Source organism: Suricata suricatta, chromosome 11 (assembly GCF_006229205.1).
Source record: "Suricata suricatta isolate VVHF042 chromosome 11, meerkat_22Aug2017_6uvM2_HiC, whole genome shotgun sequence".
Taxonomy (NCBI): Eukaryota; Metazoa; Chordata; class Mammalia; order Carnivora; family Herpestidae; genus Suricata; species Suricata suricatta.
In genome coordinates this window covers 101,694,730-101,710,266 of record NC_043710.1, presented here as the reverse complement: position 1 = coordinate 101,710,266, position 15,537 = coordinate 101,694,730, and the positions used below count along the sequence as shown (strand labels likewise).

General features: G+C 39.6%; 1 protein-coding gene across 1 annotated transcript in view; it reads left to right on the top strand.

Annotated features, from left to right (window-relative positions):
• ARHGAP20 (Rho GTPase activating protein 20) overlaps positions 1-15,537 on the top strand; it is a 101,284-nt gene that overhangs the window by 63,285 nt on the left and 22,462 nt on the right. The window contains exons 4-8 of the mRNA XM_029915020.1: positions 4,394-4,435; positions 5,331-5,415; positions 8,535-8,612; positions 10,792-10,858; positions 13,547-13,735. Of these exons, the coding sequence (XP_029770880.1) occupies positions 4,394-4,435; positions 5,331-5,415; positions 8,535-8,612; positions 10,792-10,858; positions 13,547-13,735 (461 nt within the window). The remainder of the gene's footprint in view (positions 1-4,393; positions 4,436-5,330; positions 5,416-8,534; positions 8,613-10,791; positions 10,859-13,546; positions 13,736-15,537) is intronic.

The window sequence follows — 15,537 nt, the reverse complement described above, 5'->3', positions numbered from 1 at the left end:
CAGGAGATGTAATAACTAAATGCAACGTGTTATCCTGGATTGGGTCCTAGAAAAAGGACATTAATGGGAAAATCTGAATAGGCAAGAACTTAGTGAATGGTAATGTACCAGTGTTGGTTTCTTAGTTTAACAAGTATGCCATGACAATACAAGAGGATAACGTTAGGAAACTGAAACTGGTGAGAGGTATTCAAGGACCCTCCGTACTATCTTAGCAGCTTTCCTGAAAGTCTAAACTTATTTCAAGTTTAAAATGTTATTTAAAAAATAGTTGTGTTGACGAGTTCTGTCCCTGGTATGACAGAGGGAGCTCTTAATAGACTGACTACCCTACAGATAACAACTGTAAACTCTGAACCAAATATAGACAACAACCACCTAAAAGTTCTGAAAAGTGAACAAAAGTTGGCGGATTTTGGAGAGGAATTGAAAGTTGGATGGAGGCACCAGCACTGGGTGAGTTTCCTGTGTTTAAGGCATTGGCCTAAGGGCAAGCTACAGGCCTGTCATGGTGCAGGGCAACTAACCTGACAGGAACCCCCAGTCTTTCTGGATGAACAAGCGGGGTAAGAGCCTGAGTCAGCCACAGCTGGAACATGAGGGAGGGAGTCTCCAAAAGGAGAGTATCAGAGAAGGGAAGGCCCAAATTTTGTGGACAGACTCTCTCCAAGTCTCTGACTGATTGCTAAACCACACATGTGTGGAAAAGACTCAGAACAGCTTGACTCTGAGGATCCAAGAATGGTACCAAGGTTCTGTTCACCACAAGTAAGGTAGAATTTGCAGCTTGAGTCTAATCAGGTTAGTTATCTGTTCATGACAAAAACACCAGTACTCTTTTGCAAATATAACAGCACTTGGAGTCTCCAAAACAAAATATTCATAATGTCTAGACTACAATATAAAATTTCTTGACATACAAAGAATCAGAAAAGGGAAATTATAATCAATAGAGGCCAATCCTGAGATGATCCATGTGTTGGGGTTATTCAAAAAGAACTTTAAAGTAACTTTTATAATTGTGCTCACTAGGTAAAAGGAAAAAAGCCAAGTAAAATGAATGAAAAGATTTCTTAGCAGAGGAATAGAAAATATAAAAAAGAGACAAATGAAAATTTTAGAACTCAAAACTGAAATATCTGAAATTTAAAATATACTGATACAAATTGTCCAATCTGAAGAACAGAGAAAACAATGACATTCTTAATGAAAAATGCATCAGAAACTTGTTGGAAAATACCAGAAGCTATAATATACATGTAACTGGAACTCTAGAAGAAGAGAGAGGGGAAAGGGACAGAACAAATATTTGAAGAAATAATGATTTGGAAACCCCCCAAATTTTGTGAAAGATATAAGTGTACAGAATCAGTGAACACCAAATAGGAATATGAAGGAAGTTTCACTTAGTCATGTTATATAGACAAACTGCTATAAACCAAAGATAAGAGAAAGTCTTAAAAGCAGCCAGAGAAAAACAGCATGTTACATTTAAGGGAACAATGATTTGTTTGCATCACTGTGGTTTTCTGATCAGAATCTTGGGCAATTTCAGAAGACAGTGGAATGGAAATGGAGAACTCTCAAACTAGAATACTATAACCAGCAAAAATATCCTTCAGAAGTGAAGGTGAAATTGAGATTTTTTTTTTTAACTCTAAAAATTTATTTTAGCAGAATTTTGCTCCAAAGAAAATGCTGACAGAAGTTTTTCAGCCTGAAGTGAAATGATATCAAAGGGAAGCTTGGATCTTTAGGAAGGGCTAAAGAACATCAGAAATGGTATATATCAAATTAATATGAAGAAAAATCTAGGTCATGATCAGCTTAAAATGCCATCAGGCTAGCAGTTCAAGAACTCTCCTAGCCAGTCACTGTAACGTCTATAAAGAAACCAAAAAGTAATGAGTCAGTGTTTCAAAATCTAGGACTGACAATTGTCAGAATCAGTGAGGAACTCCCTTTTGTGTCAAGTTAGGGGAAGAGCAAACACTGAACCTCTCATGCTTTACCTTAGGAAACAGAGTAGATCATCACATCTCAAAAAAGACCAGAAGGAATTTCATATCTCTTGCACCCTGACTCTCAAACCTAGGATCTATATCAACCAGAAAAACAGGCACCGCACCTTGATATTACAGATAACTACACCGTAATGAGAGCATTGTCCAGAAGACACAGGAAGTACTTAAATCTGACGTGGATCTATCTGTGAGAAGAAATCAGAAGAACAATATTTTAACTTAAGCACCTACTATGAATCTCAGTCTACAAACTCAGTCAAGAAAATCCTGTTTATTTATAGATCAAATTAAAACCCACCCTGAACCTCCAGGCTGTTAGGAACTCAAATTTTCTTCTTTCCTGGAACCCCTGTTTTCTTAGAGTAGAACCAAAATTCAGGAGGTTTCTGTGCTGTCTTCCAAACAGATGAAAGGTTTTGACCTTTGGTCTGTTGTGGTCACTGCTGACCTTATCTTTTTCTGTGCCCAGAGCTGTCCTTTACATTCAGAGTTGCTCTGACCCCTTGCTGCGTGTGGGGTGCGGCTGCTTTTGCTGATAGAAAAACTTAGAAGCCTCCCCTGCTTGCAGTCATTTCCTGTGGGGTCTTTCTCTTTCTTGAGGCACGTCAAGTAACATCCAGTTCCCTGCACACTCTCTGTCCCCTCCCAAACCTGAGAGGATCTTCCCTGCCTTTTCTCTCTCTCTGAGACGCACTGCTTTGTCCTCTTCTTGCTCTTATCACGTGAGCTTAGGTGTTTATGGAACTCTAAGATAACTGTTCTTAGTTCTGTAAAAGTGGCAGAGATTAAGAATCACTGAAGAAGGAGAAGGCCTGGCTGCTTCTGGCTCAGGCTAGGTGAAGGGGACAACACGGGGACACTACCTGAATCAATCTCAGTGAGTTAACTTGCACCCTTCATAAATTGTTCATTTTCGAAGTGAAGCGTGCTGTATATTCAAACAGTGGACCACAATGCAGCAGTGAGAATGAATGTTCTAAGACCACAGTCAGTAATACACCTAAGTCTCATAAACATCATGTGGAAGGAGAGAAGCCAGTCACAAAACAGTACATATTGTTTGATTACATTTGTAATAGTGAAAACAAAACTATCCAGTTCAGAAGTCAGCAGCACACAGAGTCTTCCCAAGGTGATTTTCTGTTTCATAATCTGAATTTCAATTACATGGGTGTGTTCAATTTGTTAAAAATTTTCAAGCTATACACTTAAGCATTATACATTTTTTCTGTGTCTTTCATGTCAATAAAAAGTTAAAAGTTAATGGGGCTTCTGGGTGTCTCAGTTGGTTAAGCATCTGACTTCATCTCAGGTCATGATTTCACAGTTCATGAGATTGAGCCCTGCGTTGGGAGCTATGCTGACAGCTCAGAGCCTGGAGCCTGCTTCAGATTCTGTGTCTCCCTCTCTCTTTCTCTTTAGGAAAGTTGAATAAATCAAAAGGTTGTAAAAATTGTGGAAGATGAAAATTGTATGATCAGTGGTAAAAGAGATGTCATACACTTTCTGATGACCAGTCCTAAGAGAGTGCATGTGGAGAAAATTGCTAAGCAACAGAGTTAGAAACAAATTACAAATATTTGTTAAGTATATTTTCCTGGAACAAAATAACTAGGGTTTCCAAGTTCATTAAGAAGATTAGAAATGTAACTTTAAAAGTTAGTGAGTAATAAGACCATATAGAAATAAACATTGAATTGTTTTTCAGTTTAAGAATTAAATGTAGCAATAACTTCAGAAAAGTTATTAATAATGATTTAGTTATAAATGAATTTATCTTAAAAGATTATAGTAATTAAGAATATGTTTTATGTGAACTAATTTACTAAATTATCCTGTTAAATATATAAATACTTCTTAACCTGACAGGAAACTGGTTTCTGGCTCAAGATATTTCCATCAATATGGCCAAAACCTCTTTAATTGAGCATACTTTATTTTTGTGTGATGCTTAAAGCTGCAAAAATGCTCTTGAGACAAGTTAGTCTCATTTTACAGATGTGGAAACAAGCTTAGAGATGAGAAGTGATTTGCTCATGATCAGATTGCTTGCATATGGTTTTGACCAGCCAGGTGTTTGGATTCCAGATCAAATTAGAGTTGTACTTGCAAATAAGCAATAAAGTGAGAAAGTGGCCCTGTCTTAGATATGCAGGTTTTAGTGGAAGTGACCTGGACCATACAGTTTTTCTTGGTGGGCATTTTCAGCCACTCCAAGGCCTCTCCAGAATGAGCTCTGTCAGACGTGTGGGAGTGCACCGCTGCCCCAGCCACAGGCTGTTGTGTTTCGTCTGGATTCACAGTCTCTGATTTGTTAGCATAAGTGTATTGTGTGTTTAATTTTTCTCTCCTACTTTCTTTGATTGCAGTTCTCCGGAACAAAAGGACAAATGGCTCTCTCTCCTTCAGAGGTATTTTTTCAGTGTACATGTTTTTAATCTCTAACTTGTAGTTAAAAGAACTAACTTCTTCTCTGCAGAGATGTGCCCCCAAAGTAATCCCCTTTTTTCTTAATAGAAATTATTCATTTGCCCTCAAAATAAACTACTGTTTGAACTGTACACTAGCTACTACTTACTGTAAGTAGTGTTCTCTTCATTACATGTATTCCTTCCTTCCTAGGAAGGAGAACTGAGACCTGGTTAGACCATTCTAGACAGAAGTTAGTCCATAATCTCTCCCATCTCTATGTCTCCCATCACCATGTGGAGCTAACCGTTTCCTCAGAGCATGTATTAAGTTTCCAAATATTGGGAGTTTTCAGCTGAGCACCTCAAAAATCAATTATGAGCTCCACCTTTGAGCATACAGATGAAAATGGCCAATTTTAGGTTATCTCTTATTTTATAACCGTTCCCTCCTTCCTCCCCTCGCTGCCTTCCTAAGGGAAGATTTATACTCAACAGGAGAGCTGAGAATTAAAAGGCCATTAATGTAGTTTGGTGTAGTATTGTATTATCTGTGTTCCTGTACTTGTCAGTAAGATCCTGGGCCTGTCCAGAGAAGGCAGGAAAGCTTGGAGGATAAAACATCCCCCAGAGGGGCCTCAACCTGGCTGTGCTCCTCAAACCCCACTTGAAAGAGATCCCCCATTCTTTTTGGTCCTCTACCTAATTTTTTTAATTTTTTAAAATCCTCTTCCAACCCATAATGTAATAAGACTCTGCCAAGTCTTTACATCAGTTTTTTTAAAATTAGCATATAAGTATATTGAAAATATTAGTAAAATAGATTGATTTTAAGACAAGCCATTAGCGAAATCCATCTGATATGGTGTTGTTTTGGATTGCCGTTGCTTTTGATCAGATACATCAGTCTAGAGAAAGAGAAGGACTACCCGAAGACCATTCCCCTCAAAATCTTCGCCAAGGATGTTGGGAATTGTGCCTACGTAAGTGTTTCTAAGCCAGGAAAAAAAAAAAAAGCAGAGCATAAAGCAGAGCACTGTGGATAAAATCAGAGACAGGCAAACAGATAGACTGTGTATGTGCTATGGAAGGTAGGCATTTAGAAATACCTTTTTGGGGAAAATGCATTTTCCTGGGTGTATGTATGTCTCCGTATATGTGAAAAGTAAGCCGTAGAGAAAGGGAAGCAAGGGAAATTTGTATTCCCTGCGGTGTTCAACTTTCTCACTTGGGAAGAATATTGCTTGTCAGATGCCCCTTTCCTCCCTATGGCGCTGATGCTCCTCTGGATCCTGTCAGTAGCAGCCGTGGCGGCTTGTCCCAGGTCCATTTCCACGAGGATGTATTTCCTGTTAGTATTAAGCAATTTTTCCTAACCTGTCATTTCTTAAGTAGAAGGTGGTTTTGATAGGTTTTCATTCTCTAAGTTTTTAGGAATTGAGTCCCTTAGCTTAATAAGTGGATAAGCCGGGAGAGTTGACATTTTTAAGGGATCAGCATGTTCCTACCTCACAGTTTTTATCATATTGGTCAAATAAAAATTAAGTGTATTTATCCCTAGTTACTATGTCAAATTTGATGATGAGAAATATAGAATAAGTGCCAAGATGTTATCAATAGGGAATAAAACGGAAACGTGTGGGAACTTTTACAACAGTCATTGCCATGCTTCACAACAACTCTAGATCAAGCTGGGAAAAGATGTCGTACAGAACAGCTCTGCTTTGGCCCAAAGCAAAAGTGATGCAGATGTCCTGACTTGAGTGCCAGATGTCACTGCTTGAGGGAAATACTCAAATTTTACGGTGCAAACTACAGAGATCTCCTACAGCAAAGCAGGGAAAAACAAAAACAAAAACCCACCAGCGTTTTCCTGCAGCCTTGATTTGGTTGTTGTGACATTTGGTTACATTTAGGATTTTCATGGAAAATCCCTTGAAATTTTTTTCGACATTTTCAGTGTATGGAAAGCATGTATTTGACAAAGGACCAGAGTCCCACTCGTGTTGGGAAGAGAAGGCAGGTGATGTCAGGTTACGCACTCTGTCTTCATCACTGGTTCCCCGGTTACCGCAGCACAATAGGACACACTCTCCTTGGCTCTCTGAAGTTGCTTCATGGCAAGAGACTCCTCTCAGGGAGCCCCTGCTTCCAGAAAGAGTGATTCCCGCCAAAATAGGTGTGCGTGTGCGGAAAACATTCTTTATCCTTGGCTTTTAGTTATACACAACTGGTCAGTGAATTCTGCTAACTTTGGGGAAAAAAACCCACATTTTCATTTTTGTCGGTTTTTTTAATTTGTTTACTAGCCAAAGAGGACTGTCTGCCAAAATTTATTTGTTTTGTCTGCCAGAAAGGCATGCAAGGAAAAACACACATTCTCTAATTACTGTGTTTTTTATGATTACTGTTTTGAACATATGTGTCTAATATTAAGAAAAATCATTGTTTTAGAAACCAGGTACATTGGGAGATAGTATTACAGGATAGATTCTTCACTTACATAAGACTTCATGAGAGAATTTCTTTAAAATTTAAGCATGGTTTTTTCAGACTGAAAATTTTAGAAGGCAGGTGCCTTTCATGAAATGATATCTCAGGTTAAAGGCCGGTGTGTAAAACATCTATGCCACTCCAGTAGAAGACAGACAGACACTGGGATGGGTCCTCGAAGCCCTGCCTGGTGGGTTCTCAGACACTTCTGCGTAATCGTTGGACTTACAAGGAGCACAGTCTGAAATCAATTAGCAAACAACCCTAAAAGGCAGTTTGTCATGTCGAGTAATTGGCTCATAGAGAAAGAAAAACAGCAGAATGGAAGGATAAGTGTGAGTTGTCAGTGGATTTCACTTTAGCATTATTTTTGTATCATTTTTGTTTTTACATCTTTTTGATTCCATTTATACTACTTATTTGTACTATATAATCCCTATTAGGGGGACAGCCCTCATTGCTGATTCATTTGATAATTACAACACTTAAAACCTGTGTGCATAGTAAAAATTTTTTTGATAACATAGCGTTTATACTTAAGTGTCTTGGAATTCTGTGAACTCTGTATAGATATCTCAAAATCTTGTTAATCCCTTTTCTGTTTGCTGCAAACTTTCTATTTTTAGGTAGTAATTTCTAAATGTAGTTCAGCACAGAGCTATTCCGGATCTCCTCCTCAGTAGCAGAGTTGATAACAGAATTGAGCTTTGTAAAATTTTCAGTTCTGTTTGCTAGACTCAACTGGTTTTAAGGCTTCTGCAGATTCCAAGATTGGAAATCTCAGTAACCTTGGTGTTTGACATATAGAAAGCGCTCAAAGAACAGTGGTTTTAAAAATTCTTAAGTTTGGGGCACCTGGGTGGCTCAGTTGGTTGAGTGTCCAACTTCGGCTCAGGTCATGATCTCAAGGTCAGTGAGTTTCAGCCCCGAGTCGGGCTCTGTGCTGACAGCTCAGAGCCTGGAGCCTGCTTTGGATTCTGGCTTCCTCTCTTTCTCTGACCCTCCCTAGCTCACATTCTGTTCTGTCTCTCGAAAATGAATAAATGTTAAAAAAAATTGTTTTTTAATTCTAAATTTTAAATGTCTTTCTATAGCCAGTTTTTATTCTGACTTTACCTCAACTTTTTGCCATGCAAAGAAAATGATAGTGGGACCCACACCGTGTAAAAGCCACGCTGTGGAAGCCGCACTTGGGAAGCAGTGGGAGATGGCACGGCGCTCCCTTCTTCTGGACACGTTGTGTCCGGGCCATGAGGCAGCCACCAGTCCCGCTGGATTCCTTTTTATTGGCTGGGAGGGCAGTCCATCTACTCTCTCTCGTATGTAGTTAGTCTTTTTCTTTCTTGTTGAAGGTCTTCTGTTTTGTGAGCCACATATTCCTTATATGAAGAGGAATAGGTGTTTTATCAAAAGGCATAATATATAATGGAATGAAAGTAAATTAATATCAAGGGTTTGCTTTCTACTTAAGTCATGTGCTTTACACCATCAACACTTGAAATCGAGAGTTGCCTTTGGGTAATCATTTCACAATAATTATTTGTTCACCTGACTTAATACCCTTTATTTACAATTATATTTCTTATTTCTTTTTTTTTTTTTCCTGCAGTCTAAAACTATAACAGTAAGGAACTCAGATACAGCAAGTGAAGTTATCAACATGTCACTACAAATGCTAGGGATAACTGTAAGTTACTCTCCTACATCCTCTTAAATGAAAAACAAACTTATTGATACTTTAGATTCATATAAATATTATCCCTTTCATCACAAGGCAGTTGATTGCTGGCATTACCAAATTCATGTTTTGTCCCCCAAAATGGAGAAAATAAGGACAGGAAAGCCTTAATATTAGATGCTCCTGTTATTTTGCCATTGTAAATCTTCCGTTGAGCTGGAGAGCATTATAAGATTAGACTATACTATTAGAATGATAATAATATGTGTTTTTATTGTATATGCTATATACATGTTCAGTTGGGGAGTTTTCTTGGTATAAGACTCTAATGAGAAAGTTCTTAACCTCCTTCGCACATGTCACTCTATAACGGTTCTTCCTTCTCTCCTTTTCTGGTTCTTCTCCTTTACCTAATTATTCTATTATCCTGAGATTCCATCCGTCTTAGGATGGTGAATTCTGAAGGATTTGCTCTGTGGTAGAATTTACACACAAAAAACATATAGCTAGAATCCATGTTCCCTGGCTACAGATCCAGAAAATGAGTTGGCTGGTTCCTCTAATGGATTGGTAAATTAAAAAACAAGCTTTGAAAGGGGTATTAAGGAGGACACTTGTTGGGATAACCACTGCGTGTTGTAGGAAAGGGATGAATCACTGACATCTATTCTTGAAATCATTATTGCACTCTATGCTAACTCACTTGGATATAAATACATAAACAAGCAAACAATCAGACTTAAAAAAAATATCCCCAACAAGCTTTGAATTAGATCCTGAATTTAAAGAGCTTTAGTGTGCATCCCACATTTCCCTCCATTTTACTTTTAGCTTCTGCTTTTTTCTGCTTTGTGGGGCAAAGGTGAGTGTTTGAAGTTTAATTAATGGAGGAAACTGGCATGTTTGAGGATGAGGTAGGGAGAACCCTGGGAAATCCTCATCATCTCCACCCTGCCAGCATATAGACCACATACCATGGGCCCTGTGTTTGCGGAGTGACTTTCAAAGGGACAGACACGAGAGGAAGCGCCTCAACACCGCCGCTTCTTGAGTGAGCTTGTCCCTGAGCAGGAGGGCGCCGTGGAACTGTGCTGCAGCGCTTGCCAGGTGTCCTCGGTGTGTCCCAGGCTTCTCAGCTGGATTTCAGTGTACTTGGACCCAGTGCCCTCTTATGCCCCTAGGCTCTCAGAGAAATCACAATTTAGGGGAAGAGATCTCATTTATTTTAGCTAAATTTAGTAATATAGTTAAGATATAATTAGATGAATGTGCACTGGGTAAAGCAGGCACTTCTGCATTGATTTCTAAGCTCGTGTTTATATCTTGGAAGAGACTACGTAGCTGAAGGGGAGGGAAGGGAGATTGATTAGTGCCATGATTTCTTTTATTTATGCTTTTCTTTTGGAAGAAGTAGTCTATCTCCTGAGACCAAAAGTATTCCTATAATTAGGAATGGAGGCTATTTGGTTATACTGTTCTAAGGGATTGTTACCATATTTTCAGACACGACAAATAAAGAAAGGATTTTTATTGGATTGCCTGCTCTCCCTATTTGCAATACATTCTTCAAGTGGAGAATGGGGAAAGAAGTGACAGACTAGGGGAGGGGCCAGAGGTAATTCTCCTCAGCCAGCACCCCCGATTATAAGGTTAGGACCTTGATTTTTAATCAAAAGATAGAGGCAAGAATATTGAGTATTGCCGGTCTCTTCTAGCTTCATCTAAAATATTTTTACTTTATCCTGTCCTAGAAGATGCAGCAAAGTCTATTTAATTTAGTATTATTTCTTTCCAGTGAGAAGTCCAGGGGCATGGCGGAAGTCAGGGCTCTGAGGAAGAAATTAGCCTTTTAGAAAGCCAGAACGTTTCTTTCTGCTTTGTAAATGGGCCTGTCATTCTACCTTCTGGGCATTACGCGTAGCCACGAGGGCCTTTGCCCACTGTAGTCTGCAGCTCCCTGGTTACCACCAGCGAGAGAGGACAGGACCCCTGAGTCCTCTGCTGGGGACAAGACGGGAATATGGATCACAGAAATTGGCATCGCCATCCTCAAAAATTGTATTCACCCCATGAACGTGAACAGCATTTATATTGTCTCCATTTTTTTTAAACATAGGAATGCCAAAAAATATGTACTTATTCAATTACCAAACATGAAAATGTTATTGTTAATTCTTTTATCTCCAAGGGCTCTGAGAGAGATTACCAGTTATGGGTCAATTCCGGCAAAGAAGAGGCACCCTACCCACTTATTGGTAAGTTTCTTCAAAAACCTAAGATAGGATTGTGTTTTAATTATAATTCAAAGAGTCTCCGAGAATTGGCCATGGGGTCTTGAATTTAAGTGCCATCAAATATTAAATCTCATATATTTATTCATTCATTCAGTAAATACCTACCAGTTATTTCCTAAGTGCTAGGCAAAGAATGTCTCTCCACTCAAGCAGTTAGCTAATGGTGTAAGTGAGAAGAGAATGTAAATTTCCCTTTCTTTTTTTTCACTTTACAAACACCGATTTTGCAAACCTTTTTAAAACTTTTTCTGTAAGAAAACAATATGTATTGGTATTCCTTTTCCCTATATATTTATTTTTCATCTTCAGTTCTTAAATTTCCTGTTCCCTTTCCTCCCTACTACATTGCCTCTGTGGAAGACCATCTATAACCCAGGCATGCCTCTTAATTTATCAGTGAGTATTCAACACCTGCCCTAGGCATCATAAAGAAAAGGAGATTAACCCACTTAGAATCCTAAAAATATTCACTGACTTAGCAGCGAGCTACTACTTCAATACTTCGCTATTTCTCTAGACACATTTTCCAGCTTTTGTTCTGAGGAATTTCTGGTGGTTAGGTTACATCTCACCTTGTTTAAACCATTTAGCTAAAAAGAAATACTTTTTTTGTTTGTTTCTGAGGTATTTTGTTTCTGTTTTTGTTTGTTTGCTTTGAGCAAGAGAGGAAGAGAGGGATAGAGAGAGAGGAAGAGAGAATCGTACAACTCTGAAGTCGTGACTTGAGCCCAAGTCAAGAATCACAGGGCGCCTGGGTGGCTCAGTGGGTTGAGCACCCAACTTCGGCTCAGGTCATGATCTCCCAGCTCGTGAGTTCGAGCCCCATGTATGCTGACAGCTCAGAGCCTGGAGCCTGCTTCCGATTCTGTGTGTCCCTCTCTCTCTGCCCCTCCCCTGCTCATGATCTGTCTCTCTCTGTCTTTCAAAAATAAATTAAAATGTTAAAAAATTTTTAAAAAAAATAGAAAAAGAATCAGACACTTAACCACTGAGCCACCTAGGCGCCCCAGCTGAACAACACTTACTGGTTGGTAAGGTCACTCAGTGTGGTTTAGCAGAGATAGAGCAAATAAAATAAGGGGCAGTGTCTGAACAGATCCTGAGATAACAGTGATAATGATGAGGACGAAGATTTCTGGCAATAAAATAAATCTTACCACGTGCCAGAAAGTATGGAAAGCATAGTATATGCATTATCTCTTGTAATCCTTTCATTTACCTGGGAGGTCACTACTTTGTTTTTCTGGATGTTTCAAGTGACCTGAATAAAACCCAACTTCTCTGTGAAATATATATCCTCAGACTTAAAGTAAAACAACCTGTCATACACACAGCTGAGGACAAAGTTCACTGCATTTGTTTTCTTTTTTTAATGGTGTCATTTTTGTAAAACTCAGTAAGCAACAAAGTTGTAATTAAAAATCAAATAAATATTTAAAATAATGGTTTTAATAAAATCTGTTAGTTGAAACTTTTTAGATGGTAGCTTTCAAGCTTGGTTGCTAACTTGCACTAAATGAATAAATGAATAAATAAATAAATAACCAACTAACCAACCAACCAGGGGACACGATTTAGCAGCGATTCTCCATTGTAAATTTCGGCATGCCTTGGAAACTTCAGCTGTAGTTTGGCTGCTGGCTGCTCGTGTTTTGGCCTTAATCCGTGGAAGCAGCTGTAGAGCTTGCTGTCACTGGAACATGGGTGTTGTATCCCCTGCTGGATGGAAACCAAGAGATCACAGGGCGACGTCCCGCAATAAACTAGGAGTAGAAGAGAACTTAGGCTCCGTACTTAACAAAAAGGCAGATCTACAGCACAGTGGAACTTAAAGGTTTCAGTGAAGGAAATGCAACCACCGAGAAGACTAAAGAGCTATCAGATGTCCAGGGTTTAGTTTTTGTTTCCAGATTCCTTTTTGAATCCTGTTTCTGTGTTTCTAATTCCCTGCAGTCTTCCTTCTGATTATTGCCTGTGAACACCCCCTCTGAGGGCAGTAGTGGGAGGAAAGTGTAAATCCCACAAACCAGCCATGATGCTCTGAAGTAACTCTGATTATATAAGTAATAAGTAATGAAATGTATTTTTCAGACAGATGACTTGTGTTGAATAATAGTAATAATAGTGATGCTTGAAATTGATAGTCCTTTGCTCTTACTATTTAAATAATATTAACCATTGAAGTTTACTTATTTGATCCTTATTGCTGTGTGATATTTTAATCCATGGATTTAAGGCTGAGAGATGTCCAGGATTTGCTGAAGATTTACAGATACAGTTAGTGTCGAAGGAGAACTAGAGTACCTTTAAATATTCTTAGAAGCGAACGTAGGAAAAGTCAGCATCATGCAACTCACAAGCTAATCTGTGCATTCCAAAGAAGATATTCTTTAAAGACTCTCTTCTTTTGGCTTTTTTGTCCTCGCCTCCCCCTACCCCCAACCACCTGCTTAAAAGCACTTTGATAGGGCCACCTGCATCATGCAGTGGTCTCCAAGTGTAAGGGCGCGCATAGTGATCATTCGGTCAACAAAAGGATTCTTTATTCCCGAAGTCCCAGGAGCAAACTGCAGTGCGTTCTAGTATGTAGCACACATGCCCACCGTGCCTGTCAGCCTAAAGTCTACATTGAGATTTTCCTCTGCGTAGGGCATGAGTATCCCTATGGAATTAAAATGAGCCATCTTCGGGACACTGTGCTCCTGACGCAGGGATCGAAGGACCACAGCACACCGGGCGGCCTCCAGGAGCCCTTCCTCATGGAGCAGCTGCCCCGAGAGCTGCAGTGCCAGTTCATCCTGAAGCCCAGCCGCCTGGCCGCGGCCCAGCAGCTGAGCGGTGAGTGACTCTCCTCCTTCGTGGAGCCTGTTTTATTCTTGAGAAAAAGTCAGTACAAAGGCAAAGATCCAAACCTCCAGGCAGATGAGGTATTTTTTTTTCTTTTGAATTTGTTAAGTGTTTTGAAGGGAAAGATGGAGTTTTAGAAGATAATTTTATAAATCAGCAGTAGGCGTGTGCTCGGCAGCCAGCAGCAGAACAGGCTGTTCCTTCTGTCTTCACTGTGCTTTCCCCTTTAACCTTCTGCTCGCTGCGGCGTTGGAGCCACCGGGCAGTGGCGCAGGTGCTCAATGCCTTCTTTGTACTGTAGCATGGCCCTGTGAGGTGCCCCTCACTGGTCACATGGTAAGAGGGAGTCCGTCGGCAGCGGGGGGCAGGAGACTGTGGATCTTGCTGTGGGTAAGAATGTGAAGACGAAGGTGATTTGCACAGGAGTGTCCCTTGTCTGCTAACCTCATCTGCGTCCCCTGTCAGCACAGCCATCTCTGTCACCCACCCCTTAATAAAGACTCTAAATGATAAAAGTGATCTTCAACAGAAGAGCCCCGTTATGTACCCTAACCCATGTTTGAGCTTTAAGCCCTCAGTCTGAAAGTGAGGTTGTATAGGAAATAGAAGAAAATGTCTCATACAGAAAGTGTGACGCCAAACTTTTGTAACCACCTTTGTCCCTTTGAACAAGCTGGAGGATAGGGTGAACACAGCATCTCTTCTGTGTGCATTCCCCGACACAGGCGCATCCCCCTGTCCCTCTGTGGTAGTGACCTAGCCTCGGACTCTGTGCTCTGCTGAGGCCCTTTACAGAAAAAGTCTGCTGAACCCCGATTTAAATCAGTGGTTTCCAAAGTAGCTGTACATCTAAATCTTATGTATTAAAAAATACAGAACTGGTTCACCTGTAACTTTTTAGATGCACAGATGACTCTGATGCCCAGTTATGTTGGCACCATTGGTCAATAATTACTCCATCTCTGATCCTCTTACAGCTGGAACCACAATTATCTTAACTTCCAATCAGGAGAAACAGAGGATTAATAAGCACAGAGTGCCTACAGCTTAATTAAGCAAGTTGTTGGCAAAATTGGGTAGTAAACTTTTCAGGTCAACAAACAAAATTGAGGAAATCATGTAGGTGTTCATATGACAAGAGAGAAAACAAATTCCCACTCATTTTTATTGATGATAATTAATATATAGTAATAATTGAGTACAGTTTCATGTAATACAGGTTTAGTAATGAGAAGTGAATTCTTTTGGAAGAATAACATTTTGCATAATTGGAGCATTCACCATATTTGTATGCAAAATGTTCTGAACTGTAATGAGATTTTACATATTTTATCATCTTTGAAAATACCTTTTCACATAGGTAGTGACAAGTACTGATTTCACTCTACTAGCATGTCATCTTAATTCAGAGGCATTTGTAGAATTCTGTTATATTACTCCTGATATTTGCCTTGGAGCGTCTCACTGCAGGCTCGTCTCTTTCAGCTGAAGATGAGGCGGAAGCTCCTCAGTGGCATAGTTAGAGGATCTTAAAATCCAGAAATTCCCTTTGTGTGTGCATTGAGGTTGGTAAAATACCACTGGAACTGCAGTTGGAGCCCAGAAAATATATCTGTTACCAACGTGGATGAGAATGGAGATCTTGCTGCTTTCACTTGTGACAGCACAAGACGGAGAGAAACCGCTTGACGTTACTTGTGATGAAGCGTCAGCTGTTTTCGCAATGCAACTTTCAAAAGTTTTATGTCTAAACAGTTTTTTGTCTTGTAATTGGTTGAATTAATTAAGAAACA